We start from the raw sequence: 26,612 nt of genomic DNA on the forward strand, positions 1-26,612 counted from the left end.
ATTAAATTAAGGAGAAACACCAGGATTGTGAAACTTGGCAGTGGTCCAGAAGCTGGTTTCAAAACAGACTGAACTTGAAGGTTGTTGGCAAATCGAATGCATCTGACCCTGGAGTGATTTGGGACGCCAGGAACGGGCCTGTGACCACAGAGCTTCCTACCCCATGGGTCACCAAGGCGTGTGCTTGAGGGATGACCCTCTTGGCCTGCATCACTCTGGATACCCAATTTCCTGAACAGCGGCAGACGCTGTGTCAGGATGACATTTATCAGCTAATTTTTTTGAATTACCTTAAGATTTATGAGGCCAGGAATCTCGGAGAGGGCAGAATTGGGCCCCCTTCGCCCCACTTTTATTTGCCTCTCTCCACAATGACAGGTCTAAGTCCAGCCTTAGCAAATATTTCTTAACGGGGCAGCATGATAGCGCAGGTTGGACAACCCGGCGCCGGTGAAGGTGGCCGGGGCATGAAAGCAGGCAGGGGACATGGCAGCTCTCCTGCCCTTCACCTCCTCCTGCCTTGGGTGGGGTGGGCTTGGCAATGCCCGCAGCTCCCTCCTGCGACTCCCAGCCCCTCGCCTGGTGTTTTCTCCAGCAGCAGCTGATGGTGCTAAAAATAGGCTGGAAGAAGGTAGTGGTGGTTCAGCTTTGGACTTCCCAGCAGTTTACTGGTATTCTGGCCTCGTGACTCCAGTTTAGGCCACCTGATGCTCAGCACGTAACTTTGCTCCGATTTCCCCGTTCGGTGGGGAACGATCTCAGATAACATACGGATAACAATCAGCGGACTGAACACAGCTCACTTTCTTATTTTAGGATTGCTATGGACATGGTCATTAATGGCTCGAAGAAACACAATAGGCAGGGCCTGGTCCTTCCCCGCTGCATGTCCCCTCTCCAGAAGAGCTGCTGCCAAATCCTCCCTGTGATGGAAAAGCGAAGTTGTTCCTATCTAAAACCCCTCTGTAGGTCTGAGGGTGCAGCGGGGGTTTGGTGCCCGGGTGTGCATCGACGTGAGTGTGCAACCACGCAGTTGGTGTCTCTAAAGTGAGACATGAAACTGTTCTTCGATGTCAGTCACTTTTGCAGCGCATCGGGAAGAGCAGGAGAGATTCTCCAACTCTTGGAAGCAGAGCAGCCCGGAGCGCGGGGGCCACATCCAGCCCCGGGAGCGGGGGGGGGTCCGTGCCGACGAAGGGCAGTGCCGCTTGCCGGGCTGTCGCTGCGCCCCAGCGGTAATGCTGGACTAATGAAACACGTCGTAGGGACTAATTAAAGTTGTGCCGGGCCAAGGGGAGTGGGATGGGGTAAGCGGGAGTGTGAGGGCAGGCTACAGACCTGCTCCCCACGCCAACAAATAGTTATTTTACATTAAATAACGTGTGGGATAAACTACTTCCATGAGCCTCAGAGCAGAAACCGGAGCTGCCTCCCTTCCCTTCTCTCTCCCCAAGCCCACCCTGTGCACCAGATGGAAACACAAGCTCTTGAAAGACTCTTCTTTCCCCAAACCAGACCCTACTGTCCTCGTCGGACACACTCTTCTACGGATGAAGGAGAAAAAGTAAAAACAGGAACTATTTTACTTTCTTTTTTTTTTTTTTTTTGACAGAAGCCATCCCCTTTGGCCTGGTTCATGACACTGGTCATGCTGAGCGAGGAAGAGCTGCTCTCAGTTTTAAATGATTGCCATGTAACGAGCAGGTTTCCATCTAGCCGTGTCCCGCAGATAAGGAGCAAGGAGCAGCATCCAATTCCTGCCCCTTTTCCAATTCCAGGGGTAGTCTCAAAGAGCTTATTCTCTTCAAATGATGGAATGAATAAGCCACAATTCCTGTTTTAATATTGTTGGGTTCTGAAATATCCCTGTTAATGTTTAAATCTGGGCAAGAACAAGGGTTACTGCAAATGCTTTATCTTCCCATCAGTGCTGCATCCCGTGTGCACCAGGGGCCTGGTCCAGCTGGGGTGGGAAGGTGGTGAAAACGATGTGGGATCAGTCGGTCTGCAAAAATGCGGGGCAAAATTCCCTAGTAGAGTAAATTCAATGGGTTCAGTTAATCTATATAAAGAAAAACCTCAGTCCATAAGTGGGAATTTAGAGTCTGACTGAAAGGCAAAGCTGAGCCCTAAAAGGATAGCTGTTGCCTGGCGTATTCAATAATTGCATTTATGAATAAACAATTAATTATTACCAATGAATCTTTTGCATATTATTATTGACAAAGGCACAGAAGCTGCTTTTTGGTGCTGCTGACTTACCCATTGTCAAGTGTGAACTGAGCAATTGTAGTGCCTGCTCCCTTAAGAAATTGTCCAAGATTCAGACTTTTTTTTTGTGCCCCCATGGCTTGCATCAATTAACAGTACAATCTTTTTGTTATGAAAATGAAAACATTAGTAGCCTGAGGGGGGTCTTGTAAATGCAACTATCAAACTATAATTTCAATTTCCCTTTAAGTAGAAGAAAGCCTCTTTTTTTGTTGTTTGTTTGCTGTCACAGACAGGTCTCTCTTTTATTTTTTATTTTTATTTATTTTTATCTTTCCTCGCCTTAAACTCCAAATTGAATTTAACCCAGGGAATTTGAGTGAGGCTCATTTTCAATCAGCAGATTTGGGGATGCGGGGAGGCTGAAGGCAGCTGCCGAAAGCCCTGGGCTCCTCTCGGGAGAGCCAGGCTCCGCGGGGAAGGGTGGACGGAGGGTGGATGCTCGGCTCCGCAGCGGAGGGGTGAGCTGGGGCTGGGCATCATGCCCGCAGCTGCCACGGGGCTGGCCCCCAGGGCTGGGGGGGGGAATTCCCACGTGAGAATTCTTTCCACTCGCTTCAGGCATCCGAGGAGCCTAAATTAGGCACCCACACCTCTGCCACGGTCAGGGGAAAGAGAGAGAGACCTTGAGATGTGTCCTCCAGAGGCAACTTGGCCCCCCCGGTTGGGTGACCATAACCGTGGGGGACCATTGTGGGCCAAAACTGGTGGTTTTGTGCTCAGTGCCATGTGGCGATACGGGGCAAAAGAGGGCTGTGTCCTCAAAAGTAAGGTTGGAGATGGCACCTGAGTGCGCGTCACTGAGGCGTAATGGAAGAATTAGAGGAGAGTCCAAGGCCTGTTTTCCCCTTTCTTTTTACACCGCACATATAAAAGTAAAATATGAAAACAGCCACTTTGCTTTCTTCCTCCCAGGCTGGCCCCAATATGCCCAGGTATGTGTCTAAACAGATTCCTGGAAAACCTGCCCTTGCTGAGGCACAATCTCCAGCGCTCAGGTTGTAGTCTGCAGCTCCACGAAAAGCAGAAGGGAAACGTGTCCTTGCTGAGGGGGGTCCTGCCCGCCCACCCTGCCTCCGGAGGGCACCAAGGGAAACACCACCACGTTCCCTGCCAGGGAAACACCAAGGGATGCGGCAGGATATGTGCCTCGGCGCAGGAGTCGGCCTGGCGGTGGTTTGCCAGCACACAGACGGAAGGCTGAGGTCAGATACAAGACCAAAAAACCAGAAGAAAAGTGGTTAGATGCTGTCCCAAGCAGTTTCCTGGGGTAACACACACTCTTCCCACCACCCGCGCCCCTGGCCGCCCCGCTCGGAGCTGCAAGCATCGCCATCCTGCCAGCCTGGGTTCCTGGGAAACCTTTCGCTTAATTCCTTCGTGATTTTTAATTAGACCAAAGGGGTGATTAACCAACGTAATAATCCCTCATCCAACTCCGAACGCTCTCGTTACACTCATTTTAGGAAGGTGGCGTTGCTGGTGCAGGAGGGTGAAGGTGCGATGGTTTGGTGGCGGTACCCGGCGGGTGGCATGGCCAAACCCATCCTTTGGCCCCGAGCAGGCAGAGCGGGATCCGGCCCCGTTGGGGTCTGCCAGGCGCTGGGGTCTGTGGGTACCACACACACGCGTCCCCTCGAAAAGAGTCTGTCTCAGCACATGGAGCAGAGCTGGAGGGCAGGAAGAAAAACCAGGAGAAAAACGTTTAAAAGTTATTTGTTACTGGTTTGCTCCCCTTCACACCCTTACCACCCTTCGGGAGTCCTCCAGCCCTGCATGGGCTGGTTGTTTTCCTTCCCCCCATCCCTCTCCCGTTGCACTCCTCTCTTCGGTTTGCTAACGCTAGAGGCTCCCTCCTTCTGGTCTGCGAAAAAACTTTTAGTTCCTGACTCTTTTTTTTTTTTTTTTTAACTTCCCTCAGGAAAAAAATGTGGAGTTAATTATCTATGTAAAATGTCAGATGCAGGAAAGGGGCTGTGCTTACTTGGATATCCCATCCGAGGCGAAGTGACTGATTTTTCCCCCCTCCTTCTTTTTTTTTTTTTTTTTTTTTTTTTTTTTTTTTTTTTTTTTTCCTAAGGGGTGGAAAGGACCTCGCGAAATAAAAGTGCAGAAACAAGCCGGTGGCTCCCAGAGCGGCCGGGGCGGGCGCGGCGGGAGCCCCCAGCGCAGCGCGGAGCGGAGCGCGGAGCCCACCTGCCCTCGGGACTCAGCATCGCCCTGTTCCTCGCTCCGCACCTTTACTCCCCCCGCGTACTGAGATCTTGATATACGTATATATAAAATTTTTTTATTATTATTATTTTTTTTTTTAATATCGCTCCCCCCCGGCTTTTCCTCCAGGACTTTTCCACCGCCTTGGGACACCCGCAAAACTTCTCCCTCGCTCCCCCTTTCCCTCCCGCCCTTCCTTTGCTGGTGGTTTGGTTTTTTGTTTTGCTGTTGTTTTTTTTTTATATATATTTTTTATTTTTTGTTTTAAATTTTTGGGGGAAGACCCGCCCGCGTTTCGCCTCCCGTGCCCCACCGGAGAGGCCGGGAGCGGCTCCGGGCGGCGCGGGCAGCACCTCCCCGGCGCACCGCGTGTGTGCCCGGCGGCCCGGCTCGGCTCGGCTCGGCGCGGCACGGCCCGGCTCGGCTCGGCGCGGTTCGGGCGCTCCCCCCCGATAATGCAGAGCTACAAGTACGACAAGGCGATCCCGCCGGAGAGCAAGAATGGGGGCAGCCCGGCGCTGAACAACAACCCGGCCAAGAGCAGCAGCAAGAAAGCCCTGCTCATCTGCCTCGACTTCCTCTGCCTCGTCATGGGTGAGCAGCCGCGGGGCTCCGCGCCCCTTCCCCCCGCTCCCAGATCCCCCCCACCCCGAGCCCCTCCACAGCTTCCCCCCCCCGTTCCCCCCCGGCCCCCCTCCCGGGCTCCCGCTTTGGGAAAGTTTGGCGGAGGGAAGGCGGGCGGGCAGAGCTCGGCCGCGCCGCTTCCCGAACAAAAGCGGAGCGGGGCCGCCGGCCGGGCCGAGGCGAGGCGAGGCGAGCCGGGAAGCGGGGGCCACCGGCCGGGGCGCGTCGGGCTAGGGAGCGGGGCCACCGGCCGAGGCGGGGAGCGCGTCCCGCCGGGGTCACACAGCGGGGCTGGAGGTGTTGGGGGGAGCGGGGCAGCCGTCTCTCCGCACGGAGAGGTGGGCACAACACCCCCCCGATTTACCGATTGTTGTTATTGTTATAGTTAGTTATCGTTTCACCCCGCTGCCGTGCCCTGAGCCGGAGGATGGGGGGGTTTAGGAGGGAGGGGGGGTTAGAAGGGGGGGGGGGAGCAGCCAGGCCGCACGCAGGGGGCACTGTGGGCTCGGGGATGCGCCCCCGGGGGTGTCCCCCGGGCCGGCCCCGCACCCCGGTGACTCCCCGGTAGGGTCCGGGGCCAGCTCCAGGTGGAGGTAGTGCTCTACAAACCCCGCAGTTTGGGTCTGCTTCTGTTTGCGTTAATAACGGCAAAAAAAGAAACTCTTGCCACCCTCGTTACTTTGTGTTGCTCAGATGTCGCGTTTACCGGTGGTTCTGCCTTTCTTCCCTCTCCCCTTCTTGCACCCAGTGCAGGCATCTCGCTAAACTCTTATTTATTTCTTTTTTTTTTTTTTTTTTTTCCTTTTAAAAAGATTGCTTTGAAGTGCTCTCCAGCATCTCGGAGTCACTGGCAGAGGTTTTGGTTTGCCAGCCTGCTTGGCTTTTGGAAATGGTATGGCATGTAAGGAAACTGTCAACAGGCTGTCTCCAAAAGGGTTTTGCATGCCAAAACATCAACCGTTCAATTATGGCTGCGATGCTGAATATTTAATTGACAGACACAGGCAGGGGAAATCAACTGGCTTCCAACAAAGAGATTAATAACACAACAGCACGTGAGTTTAATACTCCAGACACCACAGTCTTTAAAACAATTGTTTCTGCTTAGAGCCCATTTTTTAAAGACTGTCAGTTTGGTTTAATTTTTATGTAGTTTATTGATCATCTGGTGTGTATTACGAGGCACTAATACATTAAGAAGAGAGGCATGGTTTTCTCTTTATATTCCCACAAGAATAGAGGCCAGTGCAGAAAGCTTCATCTTCTTGTATCTGGAAAAAATAAAAATACTTGATATCCCATATATGAAACTAGTATAAGTAGAAACATAACTAGCTTGACTTACCTCACTTATTTAAACAGAAGGTTGGATTCCTAGTAAAACAGCTCCTAGGAGTCAGAACTTTTAAACTTCTATTTACGCAAGTTTTTTTAACTTCAGGCATTCCTGGCATGAGTAAGTGCTCTTTCCACGGGTTAAAGGGTTCTTCTTCCCCTTCTCTAGACTAAGGGTCCTAACTGCAAAAGCAGTTAGTTGACATGTGTTATTCTACTTGCGATAGTTTGGGTAAACAGAACTTATCAAGCGTCACTGGGAGGGTATTGTTAGCGGGGAATAATGTGATACAGCAAAAACTCTGATTGTTGCTTTGTTTCACATTTACTACAGGTGGAAATCAGAAAGTAAACACCAGAGTTGGAGTTGTGTGGGTTGGGTTGTGTTTTGGGGTTTTTTTTTTATTATTATTTAGTGTGAGGAGCATTTAAAAGTAGGAGTGTTTAAAAGTAAGAGCAGGAATTCAACAGCTGAAGGGAAGTTTAGATCTGGCTGATCACCGGCAGGTGAAGAGCGCAGGTGGGATGTGGCAAGGGAGGTGATTACATGATGGATAGCCCACGATGGGTGTTTGGGGATGGGCTTCTCAAATACACCCAGACCAGTAGCGTCGGACCTGCTGGGGGCTGACTGGGCATGGGTTGCTGTGGAAGCCGGCTGCCCCACTCGCAGGAAGCTTGGCTTGCCCTTCTCGCTGCCTTTTGCTGCGGAAGACTAAGAGCTTCTAATTTGCAAGCACTTGATTCCCGATTTTTCCTGACCTTGTCAAAATAAAACCACTCTGAAGGTGAAAAAAAGGTGCTCTAGCTGTAAGCCTGTAAGAGAAAGTTGGACAGATAAAGGTTGATGAGTATTTACACATTCAGAAAAAAAAAGAGTCCTATGTGAGATAATGAGAAGTGGAATTGGGTGAAGTGACTTGTTTCAAGGTGGAGGTACTCAGTAGAGGTCTTCTGCTGGTGCATGTAGGCACATGGCCAATGGCCTCCAGTGCAGTTAAACTGAGTTACGCCTCTTGAGCGGCTGCCCAAAGCCATTCAGAGTAGCAGGGAAACAGAAGGCTTTTTTCTCATTTGAGGACCGCGTTAGGAAATATGAAAACCGGTCATTTGATTTGCAGAGGTCTGTGACGCTGCCTTGGCTTCTGCTGCAGGTACTGCCATAATTCTGACCTGAATCGCTTTTCTATGGGGGGGAAAAATGAAAAGAATGGCTGAAACGTCTTTCAGAAATGACACACATCAGCTCTCTGTGAGGTGGTAGATGTGTACAAACCCTTCTTTGTTTACATACAAATTTAAACAAATTACCCAGAAGACAATTATCTTAAACATCTAAGAAAGTCAGAATACGTAAAGTAGAGCTATCAGGAGTTTCCTTCAGCTTTGATTTGGTGCGAGTCGTTAGAAAGATCCACATTGTCTTTCATCGTTAAGTACAATGGTTATCTTGATAGTAAATGCATACGGGGAAGATTTGTATCTTCATTCCTTGGGCATCATGGGGAGCAAAGCTGTTGAGCTGTTGGCAGAAGTTTGTTGCTGGTGGAGTAGGTTGGATGAAGATCCGCTGAACCAGACCCCCCATTTCTCCTGCATTTCCAACTTGTGCCGGGTTGGCAGGGAGCTGAGTATTTCGGAATACCCCGCTCCTCTGACGAGCGCGCTTGGCACTGACAAATCCCTGGTTTCTTGCATGAGCAAGCGGTTTCATCACCGACACTGTGAACTTCCCCGAAATTTCATGGTGGTGCTTAACTCGGTAAAAGAGGCAGAAAAGAACTGAGCGTGCATTTATTAAAGCAGGTCATCCGAGGGGGGAAAATAACTTTCTCCATCTGCTTCCTCCTCTCGGGAGGGCTCTGTTTAGAGAATTAGGAGATGCTTCCTGAAATTGTTAGGGCCGCAGGCGAGCTTGGTGGTGTGGAAGAGTCTCTGCTGCCCTGTCCTTGTGTCACTGGTCACTGCGACACATCTGAAAATGTGATTGAGGAGATCAGCTGGGGGGGCCTGAAGTTGCCCCCGCTAAGGCGATCGGTGGCCTCACATTGGAGAGCTGCGGGGAACTCTTGAGCAGCAAAATCAGAGGTGTGATGGGAGGACCTCGCTCCCCTTTCATCTGATCATGAGCCCAATCTCAGCCCCATCCCTTTGCCAGGAGTTCCTTGTACCTCCTCCCCGGAGCATAGAGCCATTACTGGGAAGGGGGGGGATCTGGTGTCACCTTGGCTGGGTAAGGTCCCGCTGGGCAGCTTTCCTTGGTGCCGTGGTGTTTTGGTGCCCAGATGCAGCACTGCGTGGAGCTGCTGCAACCAGCCACCGCCTTTCTGTAGGAGGCACAGGCCAGGTGGGGAAAAAACCTCCTGCCCTGACCCTCGAGGCGGCATATTTTGAAGGCTGGCCCCACAGATGTAGCATCTAGGGTTAAATTTACTCCTCTTGGACCTCCTGGTTTTTCCCTTGGCAGGGACTCCTGGTGTTCAGTGAACTCTGAGCAGCCACCTGCGCTTTGCTGATGGGCATTTAGTCGCGCGTTTAATCTCAGCAGAGGGGAAGGCTGTGTCAGCAAGGTCCATAGGGCAGACGAGGGTCTTCGGTAGCTTCTATTTGTGCAGCTTGCGCGAGTGGAACAGTTTCCAAAAAAGTTCTGCTTGCGCTATAAAATAGAGGGATTTCATCTGGCATACCTGCTTCCGAGGCTCGGGGAAATCGGGTTTACGGGAGCACGTGTTTCAGGCTGGTGAGATGTAAACTGCACATAATTTACTGCCCTTCTTACTTTCTGTCTCTAATTTAATTTTCTCTCTTCTGTCAATCCCAGTTAATCTGTACAACACAAGTTTTACTGCCTTTGGGAGGTTTTGAAGCAACAGATGGATAGGCCTCTTACGACCTTAGTATCGCTTCAGCTTTCTCACAAATTTACCATCTCCTCTTATGTAGCCAGCCTGATGCTAAAACGAACTTTGAAAGTAAATATTTACGCTAGCAGGACCTTGACATGTTTATGTAAGTGGGGATATAATCTTATAATTTGGGCTAACAGTTTAGATTACTCTTGACTTTCCTCTTCTGCGTAGAAAACTGTGTCGTCCTCCAGCTTTCAGAAGCAAAAAGGGCTTGAGTTCTGCCAGGGGCCCTGTCGCTCCACCACGAAAATCGGCGCAAACAGGCCTGGGATTGTCATTTAAGTGTAAGGAGTGGGAGGAATTAAAGATGAGGGATGAGGTTAGAGTTATTTGGATGCTGTAAAGTTGAATTTGATGAGCTAAGCATCTTTGCTTTGTTTGGGTTGGGGTTGTTTTTTATTTTTAAGACTATCCTGCCGTGCAGGGCTCACTTGTCGTGTAGGTAACATCTTTCTATGCGCTCCTGAAGAAACTGCTGACCCAACCATTTCTTATTTTCGGCAAAGGACAACGAGATCTGACTGTACTAAACCAGCCAGGCAGTCCCAACGCCTTGGCGTTGTCTTCTCCATGCTGTGTCCTCTCCGTGTTGGGGAGGACTGAGTCCATACCACACGCAAGAAGCTGCGTGGGTGGAGAGTCGTCATCGTGTTTTGAGCATCCCTAGACGGGGTTTGGTCGTTAATGTTTATTTATCGCTTATTTTAATACCTGTAGGATCTCTTGGCGGCAGCGAGCTCTCTGTGAGGTGTCAGGGTCTGTCTTGGGGATGGAAGTGCTTTGGCGAAGGCAGGTTTGCAGAGGTGGCATCTTGGCATGGGGTTGTGTGGTTGTACCCCACCATAACTTGAGAGTAAAGGAGCTTTTTTGAGCCTTGAAAAGTTTCTTATTAAACCAACAGTCAGCATCTAAGCATGATACCCATCCTTAGTTTTGCCCCCTCTCTTGAAAGATCTAAGGAGCCAAAGATGACTGGAAGACAAGACAAGAGGGAAATATTTTGGAGGTGTTTAAAATACAATATTTTTTTTTTGTGTTGGCTTTATGAAAACCAAAAAAGCCTATCAAGAGCAGGTTATTAGTGACAATTATACTCGAGGTGTTAATTGCAGAACAAGGAAATGCTGTACCTATGGCAGACTGAGTCCTCGGGGTTATAAATCTGCTGGCTTTCCTGAGCTGGTGGAATTTGGCCAGCCTGAAGATGTGTCTCCAGGAAAGCAGAATTACGTGCAACTCCTTCATGGCCAGAAGTGCTTTGAATCCTGTGTACCTGCTGCTGAGACAGGCAGGAGATGGGATCACAATTACAGTAGATGACACTCTTTTTTTTTTTTTTTTTTTTAATTGTCTGTTTGTAGTCAGCACAGAAAATAATATAAACATCACTCCCAGATCAAACAGATTATTTTTGTACTCTTTAAATCTCAATTTAATATGCATGCCTTTCTCAGGCTGTTTTGGGCTGACTTTGTTTGTCTAGATACAGGCTGACGGTGTATCCTCCAGATGCGTGTGCCTCCGTATATCGCCCCGAGATGGTTTGCATACCGCAGTTGGGGAACCCGCGCCGCCCGGGCACGGTCTTGCAAACCGGGGCTCCTCTCTAGTGCCTGCGTCTGAGATGGGAAGGATGTTTGCACGCCTCCATCTCTGTCTGAAATGACTTAAAAGGCGGAGTCGGGGGGGGAAAAAGCCCCAGCTCTGCTCCGTAGCTTGCTCTGGCGGAGCAGACCCCATCCTCTCCGTTTCGTTCGTACAATGCTCCCGCTTCATCCACGGTAATCCAGAAGGGACCGTTGTGGTCGCCCAGTCTGCCTGCGCCTGGAACAAGGGCATGACTGTTGAAGGCAGCGTGGGGAAAGGGAGCAGCCTTCAAACCCTCCCATCCCGGCGTCCACGCAGCCGGCGCTGAGAACGGCGGCTTCCCCCGGCCCTGTGCATCCCCCGGGGGGCTGTGTCCTGGGGGAGGGAGCCGCAGGGAACCCCCCATCCCCGGATGCGGCTTTCCCTCCTGTGCAGCAGGGTGCCAGCTGGGGTTTTAGTATCAGTGCTGTCATATTTTTATTTTATTTTTTTTTTTTTTTTGTTTTTCTGTCTTAGGGCCTTGGCTTCTGCAGTTGTGTTGAGGTTTTTTTGATAGGCCAGGTTTCACATTTCAAAAAAAAAAAAAAAAATGACTTGAAAATGAGAATCAAGTGAATGACAAAGCCTCAAAAAAAAAAAGGTAAATTAAAATAATCCAGCACTTATTACTTTGGACTTCATTATTACAAAATTTTTCTGAATACACTTAATGATTATTCTTTTTTTTTTTTAATTTTTTTTCCCACCGGCTGGTGTGGCAGAGCTGGGGGACCCCTGGTAGAGCAGAGGCTGAAGCGCGGCCCTCTGTGCTTCCCCCCCGTGCTAACGTGGCCCTGCCTGCGTGGAGGTCCTGCCTGCCCAGCCTTCGGGTGGGCTTTGCAGATACCTCTGCTGGGGGGAGGTGTCTCACCAAAAGCTGGGAAGAGGCTGCCCCATCTGTCACATCTCCTCGTGGACCAGCGTGGCCCCTTTCTCAGCAGGGCATTCGTATCCCTTTCAAAGCCACCCCATCTATCCATGTTTTTTTGCTTTCTCCCATGGCATCTGCCTTGGAGGAGCCCTACCTGCTCCACAATTTTAGTAGGTGGAAATCTCCTTAGCGCAGATCGGGTGTCTGTGTACGGAGTTGTCTCGGAGCAGCTGTTGGGAAGTTATGCTCGAGAATCCCTTCTTGCCATTTAGCTGCACGCGATGGCTTAGCTGGAACGGTGGGATCATGATCAGCAGAAGCTGCTCCTCAAGTTAGATCTGAGGAGGCAGAATGTCACCAAAAATGAGGAATTTGAAGTGTCTTCCTATAGCTTTTGACGCAAACCATTGGAAAACTTGCCTTAAGCGTAAGTTTATTACCAAGACAAAGTATTAATGAATATGAAACCTTGGTTTGTCCTGGTGGATTTCTAAGTATCAGAAATTCCTATAAACTCCATCCTTTCAAGTTGGTCACGTAAGTGGGCTTGTTTTTCACATGCATTGGATGTTTTGAAGACAGAGAGTTGAAAATCGACTCTCCGCATCAAGTAAACGTTATAAGCGGAACATGTAATTTAACTCTGGAGCTTCTGATGCGCTGAAAATGCCTGTGCTCTTTATGCCCCGTGTTCTTGTTCCAGCGTTGCCTGTAGCTCGCACCCATATATGAGCTTGTCTTATCTGAGCGTGTGGTGCTCTCAGTCAGGAGCTACAGGGCTCGGCCGGGGCTGCCAGCCAAAGCCCAAATGAAGCTGTGGTGACACTGAATCAGTGGAGAATGTTCATAATCCTCTATTACTTCCCCATAATTATTCATCCCTTGCCCAAAAAGACATGAAAGTTGTGTTGACCATAGCGCAGAGAAGCCTGGGAGATGCCTCCAGCCTTTCTGATAAAACATACCAGTGGGCTTAGCCTATGGTGCCTGAGAGACACAGCAAATTGGGGCTGGGTTGGCGTTGCTGGGCTAACCCAGACCTTGCCCTGAACCCTGACGGTCGCTGTGGCATGGAGGTGTCCTTCACCGCTTTGGGAGTTTGCAGATGGCAGGCTGTACCTCTCAGAACTGCTTCAGCTTTGCCGGTTGGAGTAGCTGAGAACAGCGTGGTTCTTCCTTCCGTGGGGTTAAACGGAAAAAGTGAAAGTTACTGGTTAGTGGTTTTGGGCAGCCACCCGTCTTGAAAGAAATGATGCTCCCTCTGAGAGCGCGCTTCTCCCAGCAGCGTCAGGGCTGTGGCCCACTGCTGTGCTATGGAGGTGACAAGCTGCATGGCATCCTGCGATTAGCTTTCACCTGGTCTTACCATAAATGAGTGAGAACGACAGCTTGTTTTTGAAAGCTTTTACAGCAGTGCCCCCGCATCTGAACATGCGTGCACTGGAGACAGGCACTGCGTGTGGATATTAATTGTGTCGCTGTTAATTCAGCGTGTGCTTATGCATAGCTGAGACATCACCGCACGTCTCCAAAAGTCCAACCACTGAATTTGAAAGCCAACGTGCCAAATGGGGCCTGGGCTTCCTGTTTTCTCGGCCCGTTATTTATGACCTCCGTTTTGGGCTGGTGTGATGGACCTTTCTCTAAGCAAGGCTCAGCTGGAGGCTGGCTGGGGCGAGAGCCAGCCCAGCCCCGGTTATCGTTCCCACCGCTGTTCTGACACCGAGGTCTTTGCTCTGGTCTTTGTAGCAGCGCAGTGGCTGTGGCAACCGGTCACACACCCCAAGTATTTTGAGGGCTTCCAAGGCTTTTCTGCGTAGCCCACCGCTCCTTAAAATGTTAGTTTCCAAAGGGAGAATCGAAAATAGAGTGGCAAAATGCCGGTAAGCAGGTCTGGTCAGTGGACACCGGCCGCATTTATGTTCTGAGTGATGCTCACAGGGTAATTTTGGAAGGATGGTGGCAGGCAGCAAAACTCCTTTGAAGTCGATAGCCGTGAATCAGTTTGGTGTTAGCAGGTTTCTGAAGCTGCTCTTTGATCACTGATCTGATGGCCCTTGCTTTTTTGGGGAGCTGCTTCTCCTTTCCATTCCTGGCTTGTAGCCCAGCCGAAGCCCCGGAGGAGTCCTGCGCCGGCATCTGAGCCCTCCTGCCCGGGCACATCGCAGGGGAGGTTTGTGCCTCTGGGAATGTCTAATCTAAGGAGACAGGGAGCACGGAGGAGCATCACCTCCACGCGTGGGCAGGGAGCTGGAGCCCGGGGAGGACACACTCTGAAGGCGGTATTTCCAGTACAGATGTGCCCAGCGCGGGTTTCAGAGCTGCTGAGGTACCCCTAATTCCTGACAATTTCAGTGAAGCTGCAAACTTCAGTGCGTCTGCCAGTCCTGCCAGCCTCCCAAGGTATCCTTTTGAAATCGGACCATCAGTGATGCGCAACCACGGAGGGGAAGTTTGCTGGTCCCTGGGCTCCGGCCAAAGCGTATCCCTGGGACGTGTGCGCACCTGTCCTGGAGCTTTCACCTCGATTCCTGTGAAAGCTTCCCCGGGTGGCTCCGTTCCCATGCTTCTGTGTCCTGCAGAAAAAGGAAATGACCTCGGATCACCCGTTGCAGTGCGAATTGGCTCGTCTGTTCCCAAAATAAGAGCTGAAGTTTTTCTGGTTAAGGATATCGGGGTGGGGAAGGTGCACGGAGACATCTGCCCGTTGATAATACATAACACAAACGGCTCATTCTCAAAGGAAGGGCTTGGAGGGGGCTTTACCCTACTCACACTTACTCATACTACTCACGAAAAAATTCCCTTTGCTGCCTGATGACAAGAGGCTGTGTTTTCAGTAGAGGCCTAGGGCTTTTTTTTCTGTTTTTGGGGGTGTTTTTTTTTTTTAATATATATTCTTGTCAAAGTTTGCAGTATCAATGGCTCTCTCATCAAATAATTCCACATTTTTTCCCCACCCCTAATCCGGGATGGAGGTTTTTTTTCATCTAACGCTCCTCGTTTCTTGACCATCCCCGCCACTTTAGCATGCAGCTGTCATTCCGCCGCAGCCTCCCACAAAGCGGCGGAAAACCAAGGTAACAGCAACATTTTGAGTGAAGGGGATGAAATGTGGAATAGGTTCAGCGTATTTCTTTGTCATTGTTGGAGTCCTATTCAGCCTGGAGCTGAATAGGAGCCTGATTAGCATGTGGAAGCATTTCTAAAGCATTGGGCTGGGAGGGTTGGGTGGTTGGGGCTTTTTTTTATCCCCCCCCCCCCCCCGGCTTTTTTTTTTTTTTTTTTCTCCTTAAAGGAGAAGTTTCGTGGCATTTATTTTTCTGACTGAGCTGGTGTGGGTCTTTATCAAATGTAAAACCCATGGAAAAGTCAAATAGTGTTTGAGAGAAAGCTTGCTTTGATAAATCACTGCATGCATGGGCACGAAGAAGTTTTCCGGTGCCTAAAACTCTGAAGAGCTACTGCAGAATCTAGGGATGCGGCGTGTTTAAAAGAGCCGGACAAGAGGGGTAGCGTTTGGGATGTGGCTATACCATAAGGGCCTATTGCTTTTGCTCTCGCTGAAGTGGTCTGCGACGGTGGGTATTGCTTTACGAACGCAGGATCGGCTCCACAGTCTGAAAATCCACCTGCTTAAATGCTCGGCGTTTTGCTGTCACGGGGAAAGATATAACGCTGAGGTCGATTTTTAAAAAAAAAAAAAAAAAAAAGGCAAAAAAAAAAAGCTAACTGCAAGTGAAAAAACAACCTTTCCCCCCAATGAAATTGCTTTAAGTCCTGGGCCTGAGGCTGGTTTGGGAGAAGAGGGTTGATTTTTTTTTTTTATTTTATTTTATTTTTTTTTTTAATTCCCCTTGATGTTGGTGCACGGTGTGGGGCTGGTGTTCCCACTGGAGTCCCTTGCTGCAAGGTCTGCCGGGTTTTGCTCCGACTAGTAACTGAAATTATTGCCTTGGTGCTATTTGTGCGTCTCGGGTGCTAGGCCAGACCTCCTGCCGTGGGAGCACCGTATCTCCTGCCCTCTCTGTGGGATTTTGGGGTGTTTGCAAACCCCGAGGGAGACAGGGGACCCCGTTGCATGCCGGGGGCTGTATGGATGTAGCACGCTCGTCCCCCTGAGCTTGCGGACGGAGTGGGGAGTGCAGGAAAACGAATTTAATTTCTGGGTGCAGTGAGTGATGGACGTGCCGTTGCGTGGAAAGCTGTGGCAGCAGTTGGAGTCGAACCCTCCTGGTGGTGCATGGGGCCACCAGACCCGGTGCCTGGGTTTCTCTGAGGAGCAGTCATGCCTTGTCTAGTTTTCTTTCAATTAGTCCAATTTAAGAGGGGGGGGGGGGGGGGGGGGGAAAAGTGCCTCTCCAGCTCACTGGTGTGCCTTAATGTAGGCTATTGAAGGCTGATTAAAGCTATTGTTTAATTAAGGAGAACTTAGCTCCTCTGGTCGCAATTCACGATTAAAGGATGGTTTGAAGTAATTCTGCAATACTTTCTGTTCTTTTTTTTCCCCCCTCCATCTCTCCTTTAACGTGAAGAAAGTTCCTAGCGCTGTACGTGCCCCAGCACCGCGGGTTTGAACGCTGTTACGGGACCGCAAACCTGCTGGCGAATCTGGCCGCTGCCAAGGCATCTGAACATTAAAAAGCCCTGCAGAGGGGTGGGAGGGAGTTCAATCTCAGGATACGCTGATTTGGAAAGGGAATCCAAACAAAGAGGCTTTTGAGCAGAGGCTGAGGCTTGGCTTCTCTCAAGGGCAGTTTGGGCTTGGGGAAGCATCCGGGAGGCGGTGAGCGGAGCAGGAGTACATGAGCTGGATGCCGCGCGGTGTAAGGTTTCCCAGCACAGCGCGGTTTTGTGTTACAGGCCGGGGAACTGGCTGCAAGCGCTCCTCTCCTCTCTCTTTCTTTCTTTTTTTTTTTTTTCCTCCTTCTTCTCCTTTTATTTCTGTTGGAAACAAAGGGGAGGTTCAGGCTTTTTATTTTTAATAAAGGAAAAATAGAGGTTCCCATCCCCACCTTCGCTGCAGGTTTGGCGATGCTTCTGGCTGTTGATGCTGGAGGGGGACCCGTCCATGTCTCCGACCTTGAGCAACCCTTTGCTGGGTCCCAAGCTGGCCTTGTAGGGACATTTTATTTTGCTCGGAAAGCGCAGCCTGCTCACAGGCTCTCTCTGGCTGGAGCCTGGGGTGCTGGGCGGTCAGGCACCTCCTAAAGAAGGGTTTGGCTCAGATAAGGAGAAGTGAAATAAGGTGGATGCCGGAGCGTCTCCTTCACAGCGGGAGGGCTGCAGAATGGGGCGTGCATCTGCCGGGAACCCTGTTCCCACAGTAGCCCTTGTGGTGGCACCTCTGAGTGCCACCACGCTCTCGAGAAGGACCAGGAAGCGCCGCGCAGGGAGGAGGTGCTACCAACCATCCATCCCAACCAACCAGTTGGGTTTTTTTATAGGCACCAGATGGTTTTAATAGAGGAAAGCTGAACTTCTTATGACCCTTCCCCACAGACGTTGTTTGTTGTTTTGTAATTGTGGCCAGGACAAAACCATGTCCCAGAACCTGCAGTGAGTGTGAGAGCTTGGTGCCTGGTGCCTTCTTCTCCCACCCCACCATGAGCCCCCCCCGCTTCCCGCTGCCCCCACGCTCCTCTGCCTGCAAATTATCTGGGGGATGCTGCTGGGCATGAAAGACTTGAGGTTTTCCACCGATCCCCGGTTAAAGAGATTAGCAGGAGTACAAATTGGAAGAAACCGAAACATTTAAAAGCAAAGCGCAAGGAAGCAATAAAATGTCAGGCCATGTTTTCCCTTCTGGTTGATTAAAAATTCTCCTGATAAGCAAGAAAGCTTTCATGGCTGGACAAGACCTGTGTCGTGTCAAACACAGTGAAAGGTTTATTAGAAGGATAAAGTGGTGCGAGCGTTGGGTTGTGCTCGCAGCCCTTCTGGCGTTGAGTTATCCCTCAGGCCCGAAGGCGTTTTGCAATGGCGTGGGAGCAAGAAGCATGATGGGGGGAAACCGCATCTCCTATGAAGAGAGGAAAATGTACGGCAATGGGGGTGTTTGGAGGGGAGAGTGGAAGATGTGAGTATCTGCGTGCTAAAAACTGTCAGAAAAATTAATATAGAAACTGTTAGGAAAAGGTGCGCGACAAAGGTAAAGAAAGAAGAGCTAAACCTGTCAAATTACTGCTAGTGAGAGTCTCTGGGTGTTAAATGTATATCCTTAATGCACCTGTGATTTTTGAGGGCATAGTTGTCCCGTGGCTGGTACCTTTGGGAGCAGCGTTACATCAAGGCTGATCATTTCTGTAAATTCCCTCTTCTGCCCCTGTTTACAGTCTCGTTTCTGCCCAGGAGCATCAAACCTCCAGTCAATCTGAAGTGACGGCCATCTCGCGTGCCACTTGTTTCGTGCTGGCTCTGGGGACAGGAGGACGCTGAGGTGGTGCAGACTGGGGAGAGGAGAACTTCAGTGGACTCACCTTAGCTTTTGGAAAGTAGAAAGTCAAGCAGAAGGAGGAAATGAAAGCTGGGTCTCCTGCCTTCCACGGGAAAACCAACAGTGGTGGCAAACCAGCGTGCTTGGAGATCTGTTCCAAGTCAGTGCCAGGATGCTCCACTGGGCCCATGGTTTTCCCCTCAGCTTGAGAAATCCGATTGGGGATCAAACACAAGATGAGAACGAAAAAGCAGGAAAACAAAAGGTTCGCTTCCGTGCTGTTGTGTTTGACTTCCCAAGGTTTCAATTGCCAAGGGCTGCATCGGGAGCCAGCTGGCTGCAAAGGGATGCAGATATCAAGTAAGAGAAGAAGGGCTTGCTTAATTTATTTATTTATTTAGTCTGGGGATCCAATAACTGCTATAGTTCCCTGCAGAAGATGCAGCTATTTGTACATTTTCCCCACCCAAAAGTGAATTATCATTTTTAGGTACCTGCTGCCTCCGCTTCTCCAGCTGCCGTTAAAGCTCTTGCTGTTAATCTTTTACTGCTTATAGGAGTGAGAGAGTGCAAGCACCAGGAAAGGCAAGTATAGAGTGCAAACTGTACCTCAATTTTAGAGGTTTTTCCTCCTTGGAGCAGCAAAGTATGCTTTATACAAAGGGAAAATGCAGTAGGTGGTTCAACTTGCAAGCCCCTGGCCCGTGCGCTGAGGGATACACGTGTCCCTGCAGATGCTGGTGCACAGTGATAGCAGGATCAGGCCCATTGGTGTGTGGCCTGGGAACAGGCTGAACAATCCCAATTTTGCTGCCAAAACCTTACTTATACAATAACGTGAAAAAAGGGGAAAAAAAGGTCAGCTGAAAAAAAGAAAAAATAACATAAATAATAATAATAATAAAGCATAGGATATTTGGCACGCCCGTTGTATAAATCTCGACATTAGCTACCTGTGAATCATCCAGCAGCACGTTAATTGGTACCCCTCGGTAGATGAGGATTTGGCATCGGGTCTGCATGTAATTACGAGCCACACACAGAAGGACACAGGCAGCTAATGAACTCCTGCCAAACTCCAGCTCCGCTTCTGCGGCTTTTGAAGTTCGCTGGTCTTTCAGCGTTTTGTGTAGTAAGCACTGAAAGGCATCAAATCACTCCTTTGACAGCGTTTAGAAAGGGTTGGTTTGTTGAATAACTGAGTCCCTCCAAACTCCCATCGGAGAACTAGAGCATCTATAGGCGCCTTTCTCAGCGGAGCAGTAAATAGGCTGGAAATAGAGGACACCCCCGACGAGCTGCTGAGCTCCTGCCTTGCTGATGGGAGCCAGCGGACTCCGGTTGCCACGATGGGCTGTAAGAATAGAAACTATTTCCATTTAAAAAAAAAAAAAAAAAAAAAAAATCCTTCAAAACAACCCCACTTGATGGTGCAGGCTTTTTCCCAAGCCTCAAAGCATTTAAAAACGGAGGCTGTGCAGCGCGTCGCACGGGTCTGCGGTCGCATCGGTGCGACCAGGGAGGTGATAAAAGGGTTTTTGGAGGGTTTCTGCCCCCTTGGGTTTTCACGATGCCGGATTGGGAAGGTTGTGGTGCTTTTCCGTGGATGCTTTGTTGCTGGGATCGGATTGGAGCCTGAGTCCTTCTCCTCCTCTTTTTGTGTCTGAGGTGACAAAGGGAGTTGTTGTTGAGATTAAAAACAATTTCCATGAAAACCTGCGATTTTCAGGCAAACATACCAGGCAGGTTTCATGGCAGTACCATGGTGAAGAGGAATAATGCAACTTGGCACGAAGCCCTTCCAATAAAAAAAAAAAGGGGGGGGGGGGGAAACGGGACAGTGGAGGAAACAGAAGAGTCTTTGTCAAAATTAACCGCAATAAAGAAAAAGGGACTGCTATTCCCTTGGGCTTCTTTAACCTTTTTTTCCCCAATTTATTCACACGTTCCTTGACAGCAGGGCACAGCATTGTTACAGGGGGGCTGGGAAGGGAAATTGGGAGTTATCCATTTTATTTTTTTTTTGTTTTGTTTTAAAAAGCATGGTACACGTTGTGTCCCTTGAGTTGGCGCGAATAGAGGTTTGGCCATTGCCTGTGCCATTGGGATCCGGTCCGGTTTATACCCTCCCGTTGGGAAACAGGGCTACGAAATGTCACCTGGCTGCAAAACGCAGCCGTCGCAGGGAGGTTTGGGGCTGTGCATGGGAAAGGGGCTGTTGTGACATCAGGTGTCACAAGGTGGATGTGCTTGTGGTGGCTGGCCCCCGTGCCAGCAGAAGAGGGTTGGGGACGTTTTAGGTGTCGCTGCGACACTGCTGCGTCACCTGTATTTGCAGAATAAACAGTTTCTCGGGGGGATAAAAAGCAGCCAGACGTCCGAGGCGGTGTGCAGTGTGGAACTACGCCGTCCCAAAAAAAAATCTCCATTTAGCTTTTGGGGACCCAGATAATCCATAGGGTCTCATCCAGGCACGGATGGGACAGGGTAGGTAAGTCCTTGGGAGCAGCGTGGGGTGGGCATCTCTGTCGCTGCGGGTGATGGATTGCCACCGAAATATCCCACGCTCAGCTGCTTTCCACCAAAGTCACTCAAATTTCTGCGGGCAGCGTGGTGGCAGCACGGCCAAGACAGCAGCCGTCGCGCCTCCGCCTTACCCTGCAAAGTCTCCCCTCCCTGTAATACAAAGCTATTTTAATGAGGAGCATGATTTTCATTTATTTATTATTAATATTACCTGTGTATCGGGTTATATCTCACTTATGTCACGTATTGTTATACATTAGGATGCCACTCTCTAACTTACAATACAGAGGAGGGGGAAAAGAGATGATATTATACCTTTTTAACCCATCGGTGAATAGGCAAAGCCTTGCCGAGCTCTGCTCTAGGGACCACTGAGATCAAACCCCCATCGCTTGAAGGGCCTTTGGATCATTTCCACCTCTGCTCACGTTTTTTTGCCTTTCAGCACTGTGTACCGTGCATTATATCCTGGAAACTCTACCAAATCTCGACTACCGAGGGGGAAAAGTTTCATTTCCAGTTAATCAAGGGAGTTGTGTAATACCATTTTCTCCTGGGGAACTTCCAGAAAAAAGAAAAAGTGGGGGGGAGGGGGAAGGGGGGTATTATATAAAGCAAGTATATTAAGAGGAAATAAATTATGAATTAAAAGTGATTAGTGAACTTTTAAGGAAGAGGTCAGAAGTGCCTTTTGGACTACAAACTTTTTAAGCTTTCAGTGCTTGTATTCGGTTACAGAGTTATAACCCGGCCTTATTTGTGCAGGTGGCTGCTGCTTCAAATCCGAAGAAGGATTTGGCATTTACAATAGGTACATTGACAGAACTGGGTCAGAAAGCTACTCGCGGCAGGCTCCAGAGCTGCGGACACGGGCTTTGCCGCCTCCTGCGCGGGGGCAGTTGCTCCCAGAAATGTGCTTAATTACGGCTGCAATGCCTGGCCGGGATGCTCCGGGAAGGGGGAAAGGAAGCTTGGGAAGTTCAGCAGATGAATTATATATTTATTTATTATTTTTTTTAAGGGACCTGATGTTGACCAGGTGAACTGGCTTTATTTTTGCTTCAAAAGCTTTGCGCCTTTATTGATTTTAAAAATCATAGACTTACAGAATGGTTTGGGTTGGAAGGGACCTTAAAGATCAGGTGATTTAACCCCCCTGCCCTGGGCAGGGACACCTCCCACCAGCCCAGGCTGCTCACAGCCCCGTCCAGCCTGGCCTTGAACCCCTCCAGGGATGGGGCAGCCACAGCTTCTCTGGGCAACCTGGGCCAGGGTCTCACCACCCTCAGAGTGAAAAATTTCTTCCTGATATCTCATCTAAATCTCCCCTCTTCCAGTTTGAAGCCATCACCCCTCATCGTATCCCTGCATGCGGTTGTAAGAAGTCCCTCTCCAGCTTTCTTGTGGACCCCCTTCAGATACTGGAAGGCCGTTATAAGGTCTCCCTAGAGCCTTCTCTTCTCCAGGCTGGCTGAACAACCCCGGCTCCCTCAGCCTGTCCTAACAGGAGATGAGCTCCAGCCCTCTGAGCATCTTTGTTGCCTCCTCTTGACTCGCTCCAACAGGTCCATGTCCTTCTTATGTTGGTGGCCCCAAAGCTGGATGCAGTACTTCAGGTGGGGTTTCACCAGTGTGGAGTAGAGGGGGAAAATAATCAAGAGAACTTTGGCTGCATCACGGTGGCTGCGGTTTTGTATTTCCACTCGGTCGTCTTAGGGTCCGGTGTAACTGCGCAAAGAGAAGGGGCCAAGGCTTGTACTTGATGGTGTTTGGGGGCAGTACGCTGAGATAAGGAGTCTCTGCTTGATATTTTATATATTAAAACAATACCTACAGCCTACAAAAGTCTCCTCTTGAATAGAGGTTGATGGAGTGGGGCAGCTTTGTTATTGTATGGGGAAATATTAGCGTTCCTGCAGCCAATGGGCCAGTGGGATGACATGGAGGAAGGGGAGCTGCAGCTCTGCTCACCCTTACGTTGGTTTGGAAGAAAGCTTCTAGATTTTGCCCAAAGAAATGGAATGTTGGGCCCCCTTCCCACAGCATGAGCGTTGCTGGGGCCGGGCAATGGTCTGAGCCCTTCCTCGAAGGCAGAGCTGGAGGAGTCGTGGCAAGGCAGAGCTCGTTCCAAACCCCACTGACCGGCAGAATAAACCCTGTTCGCTTCGTTTGTAATTGAAAACATAATAGTCGCCACAGTGTGTTTTTCACACGATCCATTTGCCTTGAGTATTGCAGAGTTCACAGGCAGATTTTTAATTTTTTTTTTTTTTTCCCCCCTCCCTCTATTCATCCTAAGTCATCCTAGGTCAGACTTGTCATACCTGTGAGATCTTCCGGAGCGCTTGGATGTATACAGGTGGCTCAAAAGATGCTGACACGTTGGGGTTTTCCTGGTTTAGCGCATTTTATTCCTTGCTTTAGACAATGTGAAATTATGGCTTTGTTTCCCTCGTGTTTGACTGGAGCTGGCTCTGGGTTCCCATTGATAATGTCTCTTATGTTTGCCCTCTCCAACTTTTTCTGGTCGGCCGGTCTGGCTGAAATCCGTTTTACCCCACAAATGCAGAATTTTATATGCATCTAGGTATCGTGGCTTGCATAAGACCTTTTGTTCTTAATAATGCATTTTTTAGGTATTAAAAATATATGTGCATTTAATATAAAGCTCTTTTAATACATCAGCTCATGCCAGACTCCCAGGAGGAACAACTTAACACCCTTCTTGGAATTCCTTTCTCCTCTTTCTTTCTTTGTACGTGGTGTTTACCTCTGGAAATAGGTAACAGGTACCCTCTAAAAGAGCAGTATTTCTCCCAGCAAAGCCAATGGCAGCGTTCCCATTCATCTGGAGCTCTTGGAGCGCGGGGCAGGCACGTTGTGCTCCAGCCGCATGAGGAAGCCTTTCTACCGAGGTTTCGAATCCAGAGGAATTTGCCGTCCGTGAGAATAATTGGACATTTAGTTTAAAGTGTCTGTGACCAAGAGCTTTTTCTCTAATCTTCCCCCGGGATGGTTGGGTCGTTAAACATGCGCCAGGTTGCACGGGGCTGTATTTACCGCAAAGGACGGGTATGTCTCTGGATGATGGCTTTGGGCAGCAGATAGAGATACCTGTCATTCCTGCTGCCTTCTAGAGGTTCCTTTTAGAGGAAGGATTCTCAAATCCTCCTCATATCCTTCTCAAATACCTCTGCAACTTGGGGTCATCGATGTCACAAGGCTGTCCGTGTAGAAAATGAATATTCTTGGCTTTCTTCTTGTTTGCTATTGTGCTAGCAGGCATGTGAAGGCATTTTGCCCAGCGTTCCTGAATAATCAGTTCTTCTTTAAAAAAAAAAAAAAAAAAAAAAAAAAAAATTAAAAAAACCCCAAAAGTAAGAACCCAGAAAACATTATCTATGTCAAAATGAACCTGTGCCTGCTCACTAGGAAGTCTCCTGGACTCTGTAGCAGCTGGTGGGCCTAAAAATGGTGAGGTTTATGTTGAAGTTCATATAATTTGGCTGAAAATATAACTAATAATAATGAAGTGGACTGAAGTGTCAGCCTCTTGAAAGGAAGGACACCGGGCGGATTGACGTAGATAGGCACAAAGGTTAGTGTGAGTTATATGGAAGAACCTACAGAAGTAGAAAATGAACTAATATCTTGAGTTTTGTGGAAATTAACCCATTTCGTCCTAGAACTTTTCCGAACAGGTCAAATCGGAGAAATGCAATATATGCTGATCCTTGTTTATAGATTCTTTAGGGCTCTAAAGCAGGTGCCTGTTCTACAGTAAAGTCTAGGGTTTGTTTGTGTGTTTAGAGAATTGTCTATCCCTATGCGTCTGTGTAGCTGGGAGTAGTGGAACTGTAATAGAGTTGAATGGGAATGTATTTTGCAAACACAGACATTAGATGTGTTGCCAAAATACAGGCAGATGCACAGAGCAGCCTTCTGGACTGCTGGAACCAAAGGGAAGAACCATCAAGGGTGAGCAGGTAATAAAATGCAGAGTTGAAGGTACCTTGTATTTCTGATGTTAGCCTAGTTGTCTCTTGTGACTGTATGGACAACGAGTATCCAGATTCAGTCAGAAACCATTGGGAAGGAGGCCCAACACTGACGCTTTCAAGACCTTTGAAAATCCAAACATAATGGGTTTGGCTACCGCTGGGCTGCGGATCAGATCCCTTGAGATTATTTTTTTTGGTTGCCCAAGTTCCTCCCCCTCCTCCCCCCACCTATTTTTGGTGTTGCTGGTGCGGAATCAGGCCCTGTTGTGATTGTCAGCATATGCCTGATATGATGGAAATATGGAAATACTTCCATTCTTTGTGTTATTAAATGTTATCTATGTGTGTATGTAACATCAAGTAGCTTCAAGAGTTGTTCACTCTTGCAGCCGCTGCCAAGGCTGATCTGCAGTGCTGCGTTTCTTCTCTAAAAGTTGTGAAGCCCACTTTTAAAGCCCAAATAAAAGCCTGCTGTAGGCTAATCTAGTTTTTGTGCCTTTTAAAACATGTACAAATGTTGTAAACCAAATAAGGTTTATGTGTACCCAAGATCAGCTACTAAGTACTTCAAATAGAAAGCCCACCACTTGTAGGTACCCAAATATTTACGGAGTGTGTCTTGAATGAGGAGTTAGATGCCCTGCTCAGCCCTGCCAAATTATTTTATGATCTTTTTCACTTATTAAGATAGATGTCTAATCTACCGAAACCTTTTAAACACGCCCAGGGCCTGGACATTGGCAGCCAAAAGCCGAAGCGCTTGCTAGAAATTACCATTGCTTTGTTGAGATAGCCAGCAACATCGCACTGACCTGCAGGGCTGAAAGAAGAAAGATTCAGTGGGGAAAAAAAACTCAACCTCCATCAAAACCAAACATTTAAAAGGGGGGGGGGGGGGGAAGAAAAAAAAAAAAAGAGAGACCGAGGTGGTGTTTAATTTAGTGCAAAGGTGAAGGTTGGGCTGAGAAGATGAGCGCTGCATGGGTGGGTCACTGCAGAAACACCTCTTCCCCTCCCGCTCCCTCCATGGCTTTTCCGATGGGTGGCCAACGAAAGCTTATGCCCCATTTTAAATTATTATTTTATTCCCCCTGCCACCCCCCTCCATTAAATCCGCACAAGCGTTAGCTTTTCAAAGACTCGGAGATTCAAAGTGCTGTACCCAACACAGAGCCCTTTTTTTCTTCCGCCTTTGATTTATTTTATGCACATTTCAAGCTGGTCAGAGAGGGTTTTGCAAGGGTTTTTGTTTAGGCTTGGTGGTGGGGTTTTAGCTTTCATGCTGCCAGCCTTCCCAGGATTATTGCCTATTAATTGCCGCTTCATAAAGATGCTAACCAAGGAAAGGAATATTTTTACCTTGGTGCTAGATTTCCAAACTTGATCGGCTTTATTAAATAGAAAGACAAATAAATTTAAACCCTGCGCTGAGATATCTTAGTGTAGGACACCAGCGGCTACAGGTCACCGAGTCACTTGGACTTCCTCCCAACAAAAGCAACATCATTTTTCAGTGTCCAGCTCCATGGTGTCCCGCTGTGTCTCGCACAATTCCTTAGTGTCCACACCTGCTCCGTGCCGCTCGGAGAGTGGGGCCGAGCCTGTTTGGATGGGGCAGGATCAGTCCCCAAGAGCTTTCTGTTATGCTCATGGTTTGGAGCCCTGTTTGATCTCCTACAGCATAGTGTAGATAAAAGCATGTGGTTGGGATTTCCTTGTTCTGTTATGAAAGCAAAAAATCCCCTTTATATAAGAAAAAAAAAAAAAACCAACAAAAAAACACCTTTCCCTCACCTTGT

At 49.0% G+C, this 26,612-nt stretch overlaps 1 protein-coding gene across 2 annotated transcripts in view; it reads left to right on the forward strand.

Moving 5' to 3' along the window:
- Positions 1 to 26,612, forward strand: part of PLPP3 (phospholipid phosphatase 3) — a 62,393-nt gene that overhangs the window by 9,902 nt on the left and 25,879 nt on the right. Inside the window, exon 1 of one of the 2 annotated variants that reach the window (XM_063343248.1) lies at positions 4,387 to 5,079. The exons of the other annotated variant lie outside the window; for it this stretch is intronic. Coding sequence (XP_063199318.1) covers positions 4,941 to 5,079 — 139 coding nt within the window. The 5' untranslated portion in view covers positions 4,387 to 4,940. Of the gene's footprint in view, positions 1 to 4,386; positions 5,080 to 26,612 lie in introns of those variants that run through there. 2 annotated transcript variants of the gene reach the window in all.

Source organism: Chroicocephalus ridibundus, chromosome 8 (assembly GCF_963924245.1).
Source record: "Chroicocephalus ridibundus chromosome 8, bChrRid1.1, whole genome shotgun sequence".
NCBI classification, from domain to species: domain Eukaryota; kingdom Metazoa; phylum Chordata; class Aves; order Charadriiformes; family Laridae; genus Chroicocephalus; species Chroicocephalus ridibundus.